The sequence below is a fragment of the Sebastes fasciatus genome, chromosome 5 (genome assembly GCF_043250625.1).
Source record: "Sebastes fasciatus isolate fSebFas1 chromosome 5, fSebFas1.pri, whole genome shotgun sequence".
NCBI lineage: Eukaryota > Metazoa > Chordata > Actinopteri > Perciformes > Sebastidae > Sebastes > Sebastes fasciatus.
Genome location: NC_133799.1, coordinates 15,453,798 through 15,470,868, shown reverse-complemented (window position 1 = coordinate 15,470,868; position 17,071 = coordinate 15,453,798). Strand labels below are relative to the sequence as shown.

Genomic DNA, 17,071 nt, shown 5'->3' with positions numbered 1-17,071 from the left:
GACTCAACAGGGACCGTGTGTTACACTACATCGTGCATTATTCAACAAAGTTTGGCTTGTTGAGTTCATTATGAATGCATCTGGGGAAGTTGTCATTTCAAAAACGTTGAAATGTGTTCTTCCGATCTGAAAATCGTAATCCATGCTTCCAATTTGATATGAGATGGCCTTGTTCTGAACTGGCCGTAAAATGGATGGTCGCCTCTCTTCCACAAATCACAGCTTCCTCAGGACCAGAAGAGTCCATCTTATAAACGAATGCTCTGTCAAATTCCTGCAAAAAACAAGTACTTTCCTCTCTGGCATAATGTATCATGATTACCTCGGGCAATTAATGGCAGCGGGTGATGTTTTCAGCTTGAGCTATAAAAGGATTAAGAAGCTAAAAATACAGCTTGCCCCTCACAGGGATGCACTGGGGATGCCTCTCCCCTCCAGGTGGGCAGGGCAGGGACACCAGATCCTAATCTGAGGAGGATATCACTTATCTGGAGACAAACAGCATAGATTAGGAGAGGAGACAGAAGATGCACCGGGGACGGCATGTGGGAGGGCTCTAACACAATTACACACAAGCACCAAATCCCTCCTCCGGTACCTCTGAGAAAAGCTGGCGCGGTAAATAGTAAATAGAGACCAAAGCTGGGCCATTTGTTTCCTGTCAGATTGCACCCGGATGCACCAAAGCTCAGCGGCAGAGAGGAGACAATGTTTTAACTACGAGCTAGTCACCTCCAACGGCACTGTTCTTTGAAACAGATCGGAGTTAAAGATGAGATTTTTCTTCCTTTATTCTGTATGAGGAAGCTGTGATTTGGACTGACAGTAACACCAGTCTTCCAGCAAATCCCAGTTGACAGCACATCAAGTAAATGAATTGTCCCAATTCCTTGCTTTAATTGAGTTTGAAATCATACTCACATTTGTAATTTGATTAGCTCTTACTAAAATATTTCAGGCGCCAACTATTCAGGGAAGATTATGACTAGCACATAACCTAAAACCTTAACATTGCTCCTCATGACGTATATCAAACTGCCCCCATCCGCTGAAGAATTTTGTGGCAAAAGTAAACACTTTAATCCAATTTCTTAGACCCCATAGCTTGATTCAAGCAAGCCACCTTATTTATAGTGATTGCAGTGTGATGACTGTAAAATTGTTGTAGAGGGCTCATCGATTCGCTCCATGTCTCATGATTAATTCATGGCTCTCCTATGTCTTTTGTCGACTGCATGAATCCCTACATGAGTCACCAATAATATACATTCAGATAATACAGCCTCCATTAGGAATTTGACAGTTGAAAGATGAATGAATTATAGTCACATTGAGCTCTTCTGCAGCATTTCCATCGCACCGAAATAGAAATGTCATGGATATGATTGACTTGGACAGATTCAATAAAGACAACATCTTCTATTGTTTTATTGTGTGTTGTTGCCAAGATGTTCTGCATATACGCTGACCCCCCACGTTGCTCTTACAAGATACTTTGCGGACTCTGGTCCACGTTGCGCAAGACAATTTGATGGGAAGTTGAGTCGCTGCAGCTCTGTCTGTGCGCCAGCTGCAGTGTCTTTGATCGCATGCGCTGGAGGTGTTGGCACAGGTCTCCCTGCCACCCACAGTGTGTGTGTGTATGTGTGTGCGTGTGTGCATGTGCGCATGCGTGCTGTGACGCCTGCCATGGCTAAAAGACGACACGCACCATTAACTGCAAGGCATCTTTCAGCTGTATTTGTATTTCCACCCTGGCATGTGAGATAGTTAAGGGGTTGATTCACAATTAGCTTTGAGATTGTTTGCTTTATCTGAAAGAAATGTGTAAGAATTACATAAATGTTCATTTATCAAATGAGTTCCTTAAATAGACAAAGGGGTGTTTTTTTTATGAAAATTAATTGTAGGCCTACATCTGTACCACCAAGCACAGTGATGTTTCCAGTCATTTATATATTGGTCTATTGTAGGCGTATGCATCATTCAATAAGTCACGCTTTAAATCAATATTGACAGATAACTGTCTCATTTACATTTGACAGACAGTTCAGCGTCTTTCAAAAACTGATTTGCTCTAGAGGGCACTTTATCACGTTTTCTTCACTGGAAGGGCACCCTAGAGGGCACTGTATCATCTTTTCTGCACCATAGGGGCATCCAAGAGGGCACATGATCATGTTTTCTCCATTTAAAGGCACCCATTAGGGAACTGCATCTTGTTTTCTCCACTCGAAGGGCACCCTAGAGGACAATTTATCATGTTTTCTCCATTTAAGGGCACCCATTAGTGTACTGCACCACGTTTTTTCCACTGGAAGTGCACCTGAAAGGGCACTTTATCATGTTTTCTCCACTGGAAGGGTACCCTAGATGGCACTTTATCATGTTTTCTCCATTTAAGGGCACCCATTTGTGTGCTGCATTTTGTTTTCTCCACTGGAAGGGCACCCTAGAGGGCACTTGATCATGTTTTATCTATCATAGGGGAATGGAAGGATACCCTGCACTTGATCATGTTTCATCTAACATAGGGTCAACCTAGAGTGTTTTCCTTGTGTCTCCCCTTCCCTGTGTCCCACGTGCCTCTGTCTGTCTGTGTGTGTCTCTCTCTCTCTGTTTATGTTTTGTCTGTGTCCCTTCCTCGTTCTCCTGACTCTGCTTATCATGCACACCTGCTCATCACCTCTCTCTGTCACCTGCCTCTCATCAGCTTGCAGTATATCGACCCCAGATCTTCAACCATTCCTCGCCAGAATGTTGTTTCAACCTCAGTGGATCATCACCCGCCTGTCTGTCCTCCTGCTCGACTCCCTGCCAGTAGTCTACTAGCTTCCATGCGACCCCTGTTTGCCACACTTCTCCCTCATTCCCCGCTCAAGCCAGCCCCGGTCAACCTCATCTCTATTCCTCCCCGCTGGCACCGGAGTCCCATTCCCAGTCATCAGTCTTTCAACCATCACCACCCTCCCTGTTCGTGTCCTGCGTTTGGGTCCCAACTGTGGTCATAACAAGTATGGTAAGAATACATTGTTTTTCTATAAGTTGCATGTATTAATATAGGATTTATTTTCCTTTCAAATAGATATAACTTTATTTTAGGCAAACTGAAAATGACAGCGTTTGCAAAAGCATTTACATTTTTAATTAAAAATACCCTGACCATAAGGATGTATACCTGTATATGTAATAGCATCATCATGCAAAAACCTGTCAGGACACGTGGGAGAAAAAGGTTTTAAAAGGGCTTGGGAAAACAGCATTTTGACCTAAAACATACACACTTTAACCAACATTTAAATATTCGGATATGAATACAAAAGGACCACCACTTGGGAGCTACAGAATAATATAAAAACCTCAAACCCACAAATAATGGACGCCCCCTTTTAAGTTACACAACACAACTTTTGCAGTATTTTCTCCATTTGGTTGGCAGTTCAAAGCAGCTTCACCAAAAGAAAACAGAGAAATGAACACTGACAACCATCACTGTGTGGAGACAGTTGGACGTATTGAATGGTTTTATTTAACTAAATAAAAAAAAAGTCCGGTCTAGACCTGCTCTACAGTAAATGAAAAGTGTGATGAGATAACTTCTGCTATGATTTGGCGCTGTATAAACAAGTCTTGACTTGACTATTTTTCTGTTCCACATGCGGTCCATCAAAAGTGAAAATTCATCGAGGCAATTATAAGCAATTTAATATTCACTCTCTCTTCGACAAACACACACACACACCCCAGTCTGTATTTATTTATTTAATCGAATCTCCTGGCAACACATCAGAATTATAATTGAAGCAATCAAAACAAATACAGTACAACCTAACAGATTATCTCATTTAAAGTGTGCACAGAATAAAAGGCATTATACATTAAGTAACAAAGAATCCGTTAAGACATGATGTGAAATTAAGTAATTTCTCCACAATTTTCTTGATTAAAATATCACATTAATTGTATTTTTAATAGGCAGGGAAATCATGTTAATTTAGTGTAAAATATGGACAACAATCTATTATATCTTTATGTAAAAGGCCACTGTGGTCAATACTTCATCTTGCAGCAATTTACATTTCACCAGCAACAAAGCAGTTTCCCTCCAAACTTGTGTATTTAAGAAAAAGTGACCTTATACTTATTGCTAAACATTTTTAAAAAGTAATTGCATTATCTCAAATATAGTTTTTTACGCAACAACATGAAGCTTCATGGCTGATATGATATTCTATATCCTATATACACTCCCAGCTGCACATACATTGTGTGATATATAACATCCAGGACATTATGTCATGTAAACAAGTGGCAGAACACTGTGTCTCACTATGAAGAGAAAACAATGATAATGCTAAAATATCTGGGTAAATATGAAACATAATATATGAAGAAAACTTCATAAAACGTCTGTAAAAGTATCTGTATTGGTGATGGTAAACTGTTTATTGTCAGTTAATGGTCCATAATTTAAATAACAATCAAACCATGTAATCAGTCAGAGAATAGGCTCTGTGTCATTCCAACTGACAAATGCATCGTTCCACCTGAAACAAAAACAAACAGTTTAAGGCATTAAGAGCTGGTACCCAGGTACACTCTGCATGATACTTTACAACTTCAAGCTGCGTTTAGCCTTTTATGGTTGTTTAAAGGATCTGCAGACATTACTGTGCACGTGGGTGTTCATCTGTGAGTTTTTAAAATGCCAAAAAAAGACCCTTACCTTGTTCGGATACAATGCTCCAGTGGAGGAATGAGATCAGTGTCGACATCTAGGCAGCTCAGGGCCGATTTTCCAACAGCTAAAATTACAGTTAAGATGACAATTAGTGCAACACCAAATTAACTAAATAACTACTCAAGCATCAACACGAGAAGGACCCAGATAGTTTAGATTGCCAGGAAAAACAAGATCACATCATAATCACAGAAAATATACCCTAATGCACATTTTGTTAGGTTTGAGGAGATAATAAGAAACATAACAAACATATACATAAGTGCATAACAAGTGCACTGCAGAACAAGTGATGATACATACAGACAGTGAGGCGGATCTCCTCCTGTTGATTGGCCAGTCCGTCGTAATAGTAGAGGTCAAACTCCAGGCCTTTGTCCTGATTGGTCAACAGCTCCCTCTGCAGGCCAAACAGCACGCTGAAGTGGCTTTCACTGCAGACCACCCAAATGGGGTAACGGGGAGTCTTCAAGTAAGCTCCTACCTTAGATAGAAGAAAGTAGAACACAACAGAGCAAAGTCATCTATTAAATACCAGGACACCGTAACCGAAGCAACTAAATGAAATTCAGCTATCATCAATTTTATTATCTTTAACATATCAAAAAGTGTTTAAAAAATGCCCTGCACACAGTCTTGAGCTGTTTCCTACTATGGGAGTGGGACAGGAGTAAAATCAAAATTGTGTCATGTGTATTTGTTTACGCATGCCTCCTAGTATACTTCAAAATAGAGACACAGCTTTACAGGGCGTAAAAGTAACAGGAATTTGATTGGAATAATACTTTTTGTACATGTATGGGTATTTACTGTGTATGCTAATAATGTGTACAAAAACTTAAATGTGAAAGACATTTTGCATTTCTTTTTTTTCTTTCTGTAATTAAAAAGGCACAAAGAGCAGGATTTTCCTAAAAAACAATGTATAGACTCGTACAAATATAACCCATTCATCACTTGTGACCCACTAGAAGTGTGTGTCGGTGTCTGTATCTGCAGAGACCCTGCCCTATCCCTATATTTTCTCTTTTCTTTTCATTTTGCTGTGTTCGGGACGTTTCTGGGAGTCAACCTCTATTAAAACATAGCGACCAGGTGCCAGATCGTAAGAAAGCATCCTAAGAGCACATGTGAGAAGTTTCCTTTCAGGGCTGTTTACCAGAATAAATCAGACAATGCACAGGCAATTTAGCAATAGCCCCGCAGTTGTGGTCTTGACAATACAAGTACTTTGAATAACATTGGTCAGGCAGTGTATGTGTTGCTAAGTATCATATAAAGCCCATGGAGGGGCTTAAGGACATTTTTTGCTGTAATTATGGGCAGCACAAATGGCCCACAATTATAGTGAAGAATGCCCCCTGAGGTCTTGTGTTCTTACTTGAATCTGACTAGTATCCGGTCTGTCAGTGGGCTGGGTGTCGTGGAAAACTTTTATTAGACATGAAGTGTAATGTATTATATGTTCATTGTCATCTGTTTGGTATTTTGAGAGGCATCAGTCGTGGCGTGCCTTAATTGAGGAGACTCTGGGTGTCTGGAGGATATGATCTTGTCAATTTTCCCGACTCCCCACAGTCTGGACCAACATTGTTTTGCTTCCTCCAAGGTGGCGTGGTTATACATGATTCTGTATGACGTGGGATTTAATTTATAAAGCTGAGGGAATGTCCTGTTACTTGAAGGTTTTTGGTATGACTGTGTCCATGCAAGTTGTACCAAGATCTTCTCTGAATTCAGATTTGTGTTAAAACTTAGATATTCAAGTCAGGACAACTAAGGCTCATCAAGTTTGCTCTATTATTCATCCAAATGAAGATTGACCTGAGGTTTTTTCTAAATCACAGGGTAACCAGAGAGTCAATGTCACTCACCTTACAGATGTTATAGTGTTCAAACAAGGACAGCAGGCCGATGTCACAGTGGCCTTTGACTCCCTTCAGCAGAGTCATGTTGCCATTGCCCGAGTCCAACTCCATGTCATTGTCAAAGACATTAGAAACTGCTCTGCCGCTGAGCAACAGGTTGACTAGCTCCTGGTGAACACAAATACAAAAAAAGCAATCTTAGTAACCAGAATATATTTTGTGTAGGGCTGTCAAAGTTAACGCGAAAATAATGTGTTAACGCAAAATCATTTTAAAGCCACTAATTTCTTTAACGCATTAATGCAACTTGCGATTTTTAATTAACCTCTTAAAAATACGCCGGGCCGCCGTCAGACCCACTCGCTATTCGATCTAAGGAACCTAAGGAATTCGTTGTACCAACCATGTCATACTAGCTTGTCGCGAAAGAGCCTAAATAACGCTCCAAACTTGCCAAATTTTGGCGAGGAATAACTGTCATGGACATTTTCAAAGGGGTCCCTTGACCTCTGACCTCAAGATATGTGAATGGAAATGGGTTCTATGGGTACCCACGAGTCTCCCCTTTACAGACATGCCCACTTTATGATAATCACATGCAGTTTGCAGCAAGTCATAGTCAAGTCAGCACACTGACACACTGACGGCAGTTGTTGCCTGTTGGGCTTCAGTTTGCCATGTTGTGATTTGACAATTGTTTTATGCTAAATGCAGTACCTGTGAGGGTTTCTGGACAATATTTGTCATTGTTTTGTGTTGTTAATTGATTTATAATAATAAATATATAAATACATTTGCATAAAGCAGCATATTTGCCCACTACCATGTTGATAAGAATATTAAATAATAAAGGTACATTTTGAACAGATAAAAAATGTGTGATTAATTTGCAATTAATCACGATAAACTATGGACAATCATGCGATTAATCAGGATTAAATATTTTAATTGATTGACAGCCCTAATTTTGTGTATACAGCAGTAACAGTAAGTAGTAATGCTAACTGATAACTTTTTTTTGTGTCTTACACTGAGATCCCTTTGTTGTACAACATACTCTAAGTCCTGCATGCACTTAGAGAAACTTATGTCCCTGAACCAGTGTCATCTAGACCAATACCTGTACCTTCATTATTCATTAATATTTGTGATTCTGAATCACAAACAAACAAACAAACACAATACCAAGTGCTCTCAACCAATTTTTTAGTTTCATGTCAAACCTGAGTGCAGTAGCCATGGGCTCCGATGAGTGTGTTGGTGGGGACGTCCATATCTTCTCTTACTCTAAAGACAGAATGAAGAGAAAGAGAACACTAAGTGAAATGTTTCATCAACTAATAGGGAATATTATAGCAACTCTTGTTCAGTCATAGAGCTAAAAAAAAAGGCATAACGTACTTTTCAATGGACCGAGAGAGAACAGCAGATATGGTGAGCAGTATGCATCCCAACGCCCCCGTCTCAAACTGTGGAAAAAGAGATTAAAGCACAACGGTTGGCAATCTTTTGTACATTTGACAGGCAAAATGAAACTGAGGAAGTCAATATTGAGTTTCTTGCCTGATCAATATGCCGCTCCAGAAGCAACTGCAGGTCCTTGGCGTTATCCACGGTGAAACATGTTATCTAAAACAAAAGGTGGTTATAAAACTTCCACAGCAGATTATTTGTAAAAATTAGTTTAGTAAATTGATAGTATTGACACGGCTACACTTTGTTTATTACACTATCATTCAATCAATTCCAAATAAAAACAGCAAAAGTGCAAATGTGTTTCTGCAAATCTAAATATGGCTACCAATCTCCTACAGTAACATTTTAGACGGTAATATTCCACAAATTCAACCTAATAAAAACGGCTCATTAAAAATACTGTTAATACTGAAGATATTTTGATATGAAACTCCTCGTCTATATGCTGCTAAATCAACTTGAGTGTAACTTTACATGTCAGCAGGTGTGTCTGCACTGCAGTGGCATCTCTATACCTTTTCAAGCACTCCTTCAGATCTGTAGTGTCCCGTTGAGGTGAAATGATTTCTCCCTGAATTTCTGTTTTTGAAAAAATAGAGATAAAACAAAAATCATGTTTAAATCAATGCTGCACCAGGAACAGCAAATTTATCAGGCATTCTGGTAACACTTTATAAAAACCATAATTTATAAAAGGCAAATTAATAGTTAAACTAATCAAACTTAGTTAATAGTTATATATATATATATATATAAGTATCTGTTAATTATTCAGATATTATTTGTAAACCTTAAAGAAATTGTCTGTAAAACATCTATTCATATTACAAAGAAGGATATATGAAACACTTTGTTAATGGTTAATAATTAATTTGTAAAGCGTATATAAACTTTATTCAGATGGCTATTATGAAGTTGCAACTGATGATTATAATACCTTGTTAAATGGTTAATAAATACTTTGTAAAGCGTCTATAAACATTATTTAGATAGACAGTTAATACTTTGTCAATGATTAATAATTGGTTTCTGGTCCATCTCTCTATGTAATGTTTATAGATGTTTTACAAACAAAAAAAATTACAAATTACAAACAATTTCTCAAAGGTTTACAAATCATTTGGTAATCACTAACAAATACGTAATATAGTACATAAAATGTTATAATGCGTGCAACAATAAACTGTTAATAAATAGTTTACTAATGTAATCAGAATGTAATTATCGTCTCTTATCAGCTATGATACAATATATAATTTATAAACTAATTATTTCATATTATACGAACTGATGATAAAATAACAAATTATAGCATTACTAATAATTAGTAAACATTAATTATCATTATATTCTTTGTTAACAGTAAAATAACTATTAACTAAGTTTAATTAACTATCAATTTGCCATTTATAAATGGTTATTATAAAGTGTTATATAGTTCTGAGACCAATTGGTCTAATTGGCTCCTAGAGCTGATGTGAGCCCACCCCGACCCTCAACACTTAAGCCTGATATTCACATGTATTCAACCTAGTTAAATACCAGTAATGAGGTTCTGTGTATTGGTCTGGACGTAGAGGATTAAGTGGATAAATGTATGATCTTACATTGCAATTGTGGCTCGTTTTTCCTCGCCGGCCCTCCACAGTATTTCAGCCACCGCTGAAACGAGACACTTTCTTCTGGCGGTGTTGAAAGGTCTTAACCTCCTGAGAACAAAGTGTCATTTGAGTGGAAAGCTGGTTGTGTGGTGTAATCATACAGTTAATACCAAATGCAGAGGCCAATACTTAACAGTGGCTACAAAGCATGCCTTGATGTGAATTAATGGCTGTAAAAAGCATCCAAGTGATTACAGTAGGGCACTCAGTGGTTAACATTTTGGCACACAGCTCTGAACTGAAGGAGAACGTACTGAAGGCCTGTGTTACTGCTTTCAACGTTTTCAAACAGCAGTTTCTTTAGAACGAAGGCTTGGACGGATGCCAGAACTCCACAGGGACCACCCTAGAAAATGAATATACAGATAACACAAATCAGTAAATCATATGAAAATTCTGGATTACTGAACTTTAGCAGGACGGCACCGTGACCTTTTTCTGCACGATTCCATATCTCAGGTCATGTGTTTCTGAGAATGTGAAACCCTGATTCCTCCACTCAACACTGAAACAATTTAGGCCAGAACCGAGAAGAACAGCTTTCAATTCCTGGAGAAAAAACAAAAGCAGAAAACAAACAGAAAATCAAAAGGCAACCACAGAAACTGTCCCCAGCATTATGCAACTAAAGAAACACCTGTGTAAATCACCAACCGTGGCAGTGCGTTGGTCCATCGGGCGGCCTGCGCAGCTGTGCTCTGCGACGGTTCTCTGAAAGGACACTTTGGAGAGCTCTCGCAGATCGTCGTCATCATCAATGTCATCTGGAAATTGATTAACACCATCAGCTTTGACAAATACAAGGCAATGAATTAAAAAAAGGCAAAGGCAATGGATGCGGCCTCTCTTCTATATACACAGTACTCACCTAAAACCATCTCAGACACATCAAAATCAGCCACATTTGGCCTCGTCAGCGACTTTACTCTAAGAAACAGAAACAAAGTAAATAAACCCCTGAACAAAGCAAATAATTTCAACAATTTAAAACTATGAAGTTCCCACATACACAGTAGTATTAGCAGCTTAAAGTTATTTACTTTGTAGACTTGAGTATGTCTTTTTCAAAGCTGTTTTCCCTCTGCATCCTCTCTGGTGCACTCCACCACTCCCGTTGACCCCCTATGCAGTCAGCTGAGCTGATTTCAGTTAGGCCGCTTTCTGAACTTTTTTGGGGTGCGCCAGTCACAAACAGTCCATCCCCCTGCCTGTTTGCTTCTTCTTTTCTGAGCAGCGGCTGGGACACTTCTAGCCTTCGATTCTGCCTTTTTTTGTTTGCTTCCTAAAGGGAAAACATCAGGGTATGATGAATAGGAGTAATATGGAGAATATGGGATCAATAATGACTGCATGAGTGGTCTGGTACCTGAGGTGTGCTCGCTATTGGTCGAGCCATCATGCCACGTCTGATTCGATTACTTCTGCTCCTTTGGGTGCCCTCAGTGATGGAAGTCTTTTTCTCTGGTTCTCTTCTGATGACGCTCTCATTGTGCTGGATGGAAGCCGTCAGTGGCCGGCCTTTTTGGTCATCTGAGTCATAAACCCAGAAACCTGCTTGGTTTTGTCCGTCTGTCTCAGGCAATAATGACGTATATATAGGTTGAGGAGGACATATTTCTCCTACATCAGACCTGTGAGAGAGATAAATCCCATATACTGTATGTTCAAACCAATATTTTTAAAGCTGAAGTAGGTAGAGTTGGAGCAAATAGGATTTAAAAAATGATCACTATATTCTGATAGTAGTGCATGAGACAGGTAGTCTGAAAACAATTGTGTGCCTCTGTGTCCTCCAGTGCTCCTAACGGCGGTTGAAAACAACCAATCAGAGCTGATCTGGAGCCTGCCGCCTCTGAGCAGCTGTCAATCACTCTCAAACTCCGATCAAACGGTCAAACTAGGCAGCGCTGATCAAATATGAATCCATATTCTGTTACTGTTACACCTATTTCTCGCCTCAAATGTTTTCAGAAACATCTTGTAGTGTACTGTTTAGCTGTAAAATGAGAACATTTTGTGACCTAGCAGCCATGTTGAGAACAGTTGAAGAAATACCAAGCACCGCCCACCAGTCGGAGCAAATTTTCTCATTTTACAGCTAAGCAGTACACTACAAGATGTTTCTGAAAACATTTGAGGCGAGAAATAGACATTACAGTAACAGAATTTTGATTAATATTTGATCAGTGCTGCCTAGTTTGACCGTTTGATCGGAGTTCGTGGGGGATTGACAGCTGCTTCCGTTGAATGAACAGCCAATAGAAACGCTCTCTCTCTAAAATGACCTGTTATTAGCCAAAGTCTCCCGTCGTGAAAACAGAGCCATGAGGAGGTGCAGAAGTCTCGTTATCTCACAGAACACTCATATGCTGAAAGGTTAATGTGGAATTTTTGCCCAATTATGCCAAAAATAGTCTGCCTACTGCAGGTTTAAAAAGTCAAAACAGCACAAAAAAATTAATGGACTTGTGAAATACCTTAATTTGAGGTGTTTGCTCATAACAAAAGCGGTTGTGCTCTCCTCTGTCTTTGTGTCATTCATCACTGTTGGTGTTACTGCGGCAGACTGCAGGGGATCCCTCTCACTGCCGGTGATGTTGTCATTCTTAAGGCCCTCAATGTGATGCTTTACAATAATCTCCAGTAATGTTTTCAGGGGGGAGTTGTGAGCCTGCAATGACAGAAAAGTCAGCAACAGACTTTTTTTCAATGTTATCCAGACAACCTCCAGGTGCATGACTTACTTTATTATTTCTATAGAGAGCCTCTATGTTGAGAATCTGCCTCAGGTGTGATCTGTTGTTGATACTGGCTTCTGTGCGTGGATGCTCCTCATCCATACAGGCGATCGTCCTCTTCAGTCCCTGCAAGCATCAACAGTGCTTTTTACATCGTATTATTCAAGATTCAAGATGTTTATTGTCACGCCGGTTATACAAGTACAATCGTGTGAAATGCTTTTTGCTGGGAAGCTCCATTAAAAATAATAAGTTATATTACAATTATAAAAGGAAATACTTTGTACAAGGCATATTAAGAACATATACATTAAGAACATATACAGTATATACAGTATAAAATATATGATTGAGGTACTTTTTGTGTGAGAAGGTGTCGTGTGAATTATCTATTGAAAAGTCTGATGGCCTGGGGGACAAAACTGTTTAACATGGTTGTTTTAGTAGATGTTATTAAAACATGGTAATGGTAGCAGCTATGGTAAGCATCCTTCTCAAACAGGGTGACAAATTGTGTCGGTTGTGACAGCAGAAACTGTTTTTTTATTTGTTTTGCACAATTTAAGACTATAGTATATAGACTATAGTAGACTATAGACTATTAAAAAAACCTTTGACTCTTATATATACAACATAACAAAAAAAAATAATAATAATATACAGTGCAGGAAGAGGCAAAAAAAAACAATGGGCTTATCCTAGAGACACAAATAAATAAAGAAATAATATGACTACATAATAGTGATAACAAACAATTAGGACAAGATATTTATAATAACAACAATAACAATACAGTAAATACATATTAAAGCATATAGAAATAATACAAATCTATTTGGTTCATGAAATTTAACTCACTAAAACTTCATATTCATTAGATGAGCACTATGATTGTCTTTCATTCAGTGGTTCCACCAACCAGTTAATTAACAAGCAGTCTAACACAGATGTTGATGTTGCATTTCTGTTTAAATGTAATGAAGTTAATTTGCTTCGTGTGTGTGTGTTGCGTGGAAGTGTATGGTTAATCTGGTTTAAACTGGTTTAATGGCACAGAATCTGAGGAGTCACAGATTTCAGTGTAACATCTAACTAGCTAAGTAAGCTAAGCTAACAGAAGCTAACGCTAGCTGGCTCTCTAGCTCTGGTAATGCTATCGGTTAGCACTGAGCTACATGTAGCATTAGCTCAACTTACCTTTCGACTGAGATATTCCCGCACAACAGACGAAGACACCTCTTCAACTGACACAGCCATAGTGGTAGTGATGGGGACGTGTCTGTGGCTGTGATGGGTTGCTCTGATAGTATCCTTTAGCTAACCAGCCATATCATAACAAGGCTACCAGCTGCAGACCCTTCAGGAGCCGTCCATAGTGAGCTGCAGGCTGCTGAAGCTGTGCCTGTCATTCAGAGAGCGGTGCGTTACCATGGCGATGGATGCCACGCGCAGCTTCTTCTTCTTCTTCCTCTGTGGGTTTTAACGGCAGCTTGCATCACTGCCGTCTTCTGGAGGTAGTTATCTCCTACAGTGTCCAGTAGGCTGTCAGATTGTCCTCATCAGTTCTGTCACTTCCAACACACTCCTGCATGTTCTTTACTCCTATACTCCAGTTTCTGGTACATGGCAATTATCACAAAAACAACTGGATGCTTTCCTATATGATTTGTTTATTATTGTGTCATGCATAAATAATATGCCCAGCCCAAACCAGGCGTTCAAGGCAATATTATTTAGAAAATAAAGGAAAGACAAAGGCAGAAACCAGAGTTTAAATTACAAATAATACTAAACAAATAAACCATCCTGACGTTTTTTTTTCCAAGCATGAGAAACAAAAGTAGCCAATTTATAAGCATTAAAATTAAATAGCCATTCCATTTTATCATCATCCGAGCACCGAAATCTGGATTTTTTTTTTCTCTTTTCTTTTTTTTTTCTTTTTTCTCAAAAGTCTTTTTATTGGTATTCTGTACAAAATCCAATAAATCACAGAAATAATTGTATAAACAAATTATATCCACCCCACCCCCATCCCTATAACAATATTACTGCACCATTAAATAAGCAGAATTAATTTCATAAACAATTTGAATTATATGTAATATGGGGTCAGCAGTTTAAAACTTCAATGTCAGTGGTATCCATTTTTTGCTATATAGATTAAAAAAGGTCTCCATATAGCATAACATTTCTGAGCACACCCTCTTGTAGTATAGCGAATCTTCTCCAATACCAAATTATGTATGAGATCTTTAAACCACATCCTAAAGGTTGGAGGATACTTCTACTTCCATTTAAGAAGTATCTGGATTTTGAACAGACATTTCATTTAAATAGAAGTTCGTAACTCATCATAGTATGGACAATACAAAAGGAAATGTGATTCATTTTCAACTTCTCCTAACTCGCATACTTCTCACAACCTGTTGTCCTCCTGGATGTTTTTTAAATCTACCGACTTCAAGGTGCCAGAGGAAGGATTCCTGTTCTTAACTGTGCAGCTACAGACCTTTGACTCCTTGACAAGTTTGATATATAAGATAAGATTCAGTGCTTTAATTTTACTTGATTTGAATAATATATGTTCGTAATTTTGGTTTTAACTATATATCTTTCAACCCCTTTAATGTGAAGTGTGCTGTTCAGATTACTGTGTCCTATGCTTAACATTGTCATGGTTGTCTCCTCTTTTCTACATCCCAACCTATTTCTCACAATATACGACTCTATTTTGAATGTCTTCCTCTTATCTTCTCATCCCAGTGCTGTTGCCACTCTTTGATTTCCTTCTGTACAATGCCCTTTCCTTCAGATTATGTAAAAATACAGTCCTAAAATTGTTTTACTTTCAACTCTCTCCAAGTTATTTCCATATAATTTCCGATTGTGGGCTTCATTCTTTAGAATAATATAGCATTTTACTTCTCCACTGAAAATTAAAATCCCCCATTTAATCTCTCACATGTGAACTTGATGAATCCCATCTTGTATTTTCTTAATATGTTCCACATTCCTCCGTTCTTTCCCATCATCTACAAACACTGATCTTCCCAAATCCATTGGCATTTTTACAAATACATAATTTATCATCATAGAAAATGAAATGGGGCTTATAACACTCCCCTGAGGTGTCCCAATCTCTACAGCATGTTTGCTTGACAGTTCTGACCCTATTTTAACCTGGAAGGATCTTCCACTCAGAAAGTCCAGAACCTAGCTCAAAACTTTCTCTCCGACTCCCATAATATGTCATTTTCTCTTCAGCCCCTCCCTCCATAACATGTCAAATGTATTTTCCACATCCAAAACACTGCCGCCACTGTCTCTTTATTTACTTTTCGTCATCATTGGCTTTTCATCCTCTAGATCAACGTTGCATCCAAAGTACACCTTCTATTCCTCCTTTCTCTAAGAAATAGATTAGCATCTCATTGACCATCCGTTCCATCAATCTACAGACTTGTGATGTCAAGGCAATAGGCCTGTAGTTTGTTGCCTCATTGGCATCCTTCCCAGGTTTCCTTCTCGGAATAATTATCGCTTCCTTCCAACTCTCTGGGATTCTTCCTTGCACACTTCATTAAATAACATCAACAACTTTTTCAGTCCCTCCATACTTAAACGTTTCAACATGATATTTTATGATTAATTTGAAGGAAAAAAATCACTCTTAAATTATACAGGTCACAACTGGTGCACTTACGCAACCACCAACTGTTGGGCCCCTATTGATCTCCCACCCAGCAACCTCTGTTCAATACAGTGTGAACTCTGTTGCCTCCAAGTTCTTATTAAGTTTGGAGCAACCAGTACTCCTCTGCAGGAATTAATACTTTTTACTTTCTAGCATTGGATTAAATACAACTTCATCAGGAAAATGCATCATATGAACATAATAGAAACTAAAATAATAAAGCTCCCTCTGCAAACCATGGCCAAAAATGTTGCTCTTAATGAAGCAAAGGCTTAGATTATATTGTGCTTTATATGTACAAATTTCCTAACAAATTAGAACCTGGTGTTATGGGGCACCTCTGGGCGCTATGCCATGTTGGTAATCCAGTCTTGATGAGGAAGTGTTGTAAGTAAACATTGCTTTGTTTTAAAGGGAGAGTGGGTAGGATTTGGCGGCATCTAGCGGTGTGGTAGCAGATTGTAACCAACTGAATACCCCTCCGCTCACTCCTCCCTTTAACGGTAACGTGAGCCGCAGAGTGCAAAACCGTAGTAACACCGTTCGCCATCCTTACCATAATAACACTACTTTAGGAGCAACGGAAGTCAGACGGCAGCTGGCGGTACCACAGTTTTGCACTCAGCGGCTCACGTTACCACAGTTTCACGAGCATGTTAGAGAACTACGGTGGCCTTCAGGTAATGTAAAAATGTTAAAGGCTCTCTCTCTCGAGCCAGTGTTTGGTTTGTCCGTTCTGGGCTACTGTAGAAACATGGCGGAGCAACATGTGAGCAACTCCGTGAAGAGGACCCGCTTCCTATGTAGATATGAAGGGCTCATTCTAAGCAAACGAAAACACGATTCTTAGTTTCAGGTGATTATACACTAATGAAAACATAATGTTGAAT

General features: G+C 38.8%; 1 protein-coding gene across 2 annotated transcripts; it reads right to left on the bottom strand.

Annotated features, from left to right (window-relative positions):
- Positions 1-3,735: 3,735 nt before the first annotated feature.
- Positions 3,736-13,924, bottom strand: mindy4 (MINDY lysine 48 deubiquitinase 4). Of its 2 annotated transcripts, XM_074635269.1 has the most exons (18): positions 13,682-13,923; positions 12,491-12,610; positions 12,224-12,417; positions 11,113-11,377; positions 10,787-11,028; positions 10,615-10,673; positions 10,401-10,510; positions 10,179-10,295; positions 10,001-10,092; positions 9,693-9,794; positions 8,601-8,664; positions 8,173-8,238; positions 8,011-8,078; positions 7,833-7,896; positions 6,616-6,777; positions 5,045-5,225; positions 4,727-4,805; positions 3,736-4,547 (listed from the first exon to the last, which is right to left on the bottom strand). In XM_074635269.1, exons 1-18 carry the CDS (start codon positions 13,739-13,741, stop codon positions 4,499-4,501), a joined length of 2,094 nt encoding a protein of 697 aa, XP_074491370.1. In that variant the 5' UTR covers positions 13,742-13,923; the 3' UTR covers positions 3,736-4,498. The 2 variants fall into 2 exon arrangements, with proteins under 2 accessions (XP_074491370.1, XP_074491371.1); XM_074635270.1 differs by lacking the exons at positions 3,736-4,547; positions 4,727-4,805 and having other exon boundaries at positions 5,071-5,221; positions 13,682-13,924.
- Between the last annotated feature and the right edge of the window lie 3,147 nt (positions 13,925-17,071).

What these genes read in the sequence shown, in the direction of transcription:
- mindy4 (XM_074635269.1), bottom strand. Translation starts at nt 13,741, where the DNA reads ATGGCTGTGTCAGTTGAAGAGGTGTCTTCGTCTGTTGTGCGGGAATAT. An exon ending in GACATACTCAAGTCTACAAA is followed by an intron (nt 10,674 to 10,786) that starts GTAAATAACTTT and finishes TCTGTTTCTTAG; the next exon opens with AGTAAAGTCGCTGACGAGGC. An exon ending in CTGAAGGAGTGCTTGAAAAG is followed by an intron (nt 8,239 to 8,600) that starts GTATAGAGATGC and finishes CTTTTGTTTTAG; the next exon opens with ATAACATGTTTCACCGTGGA.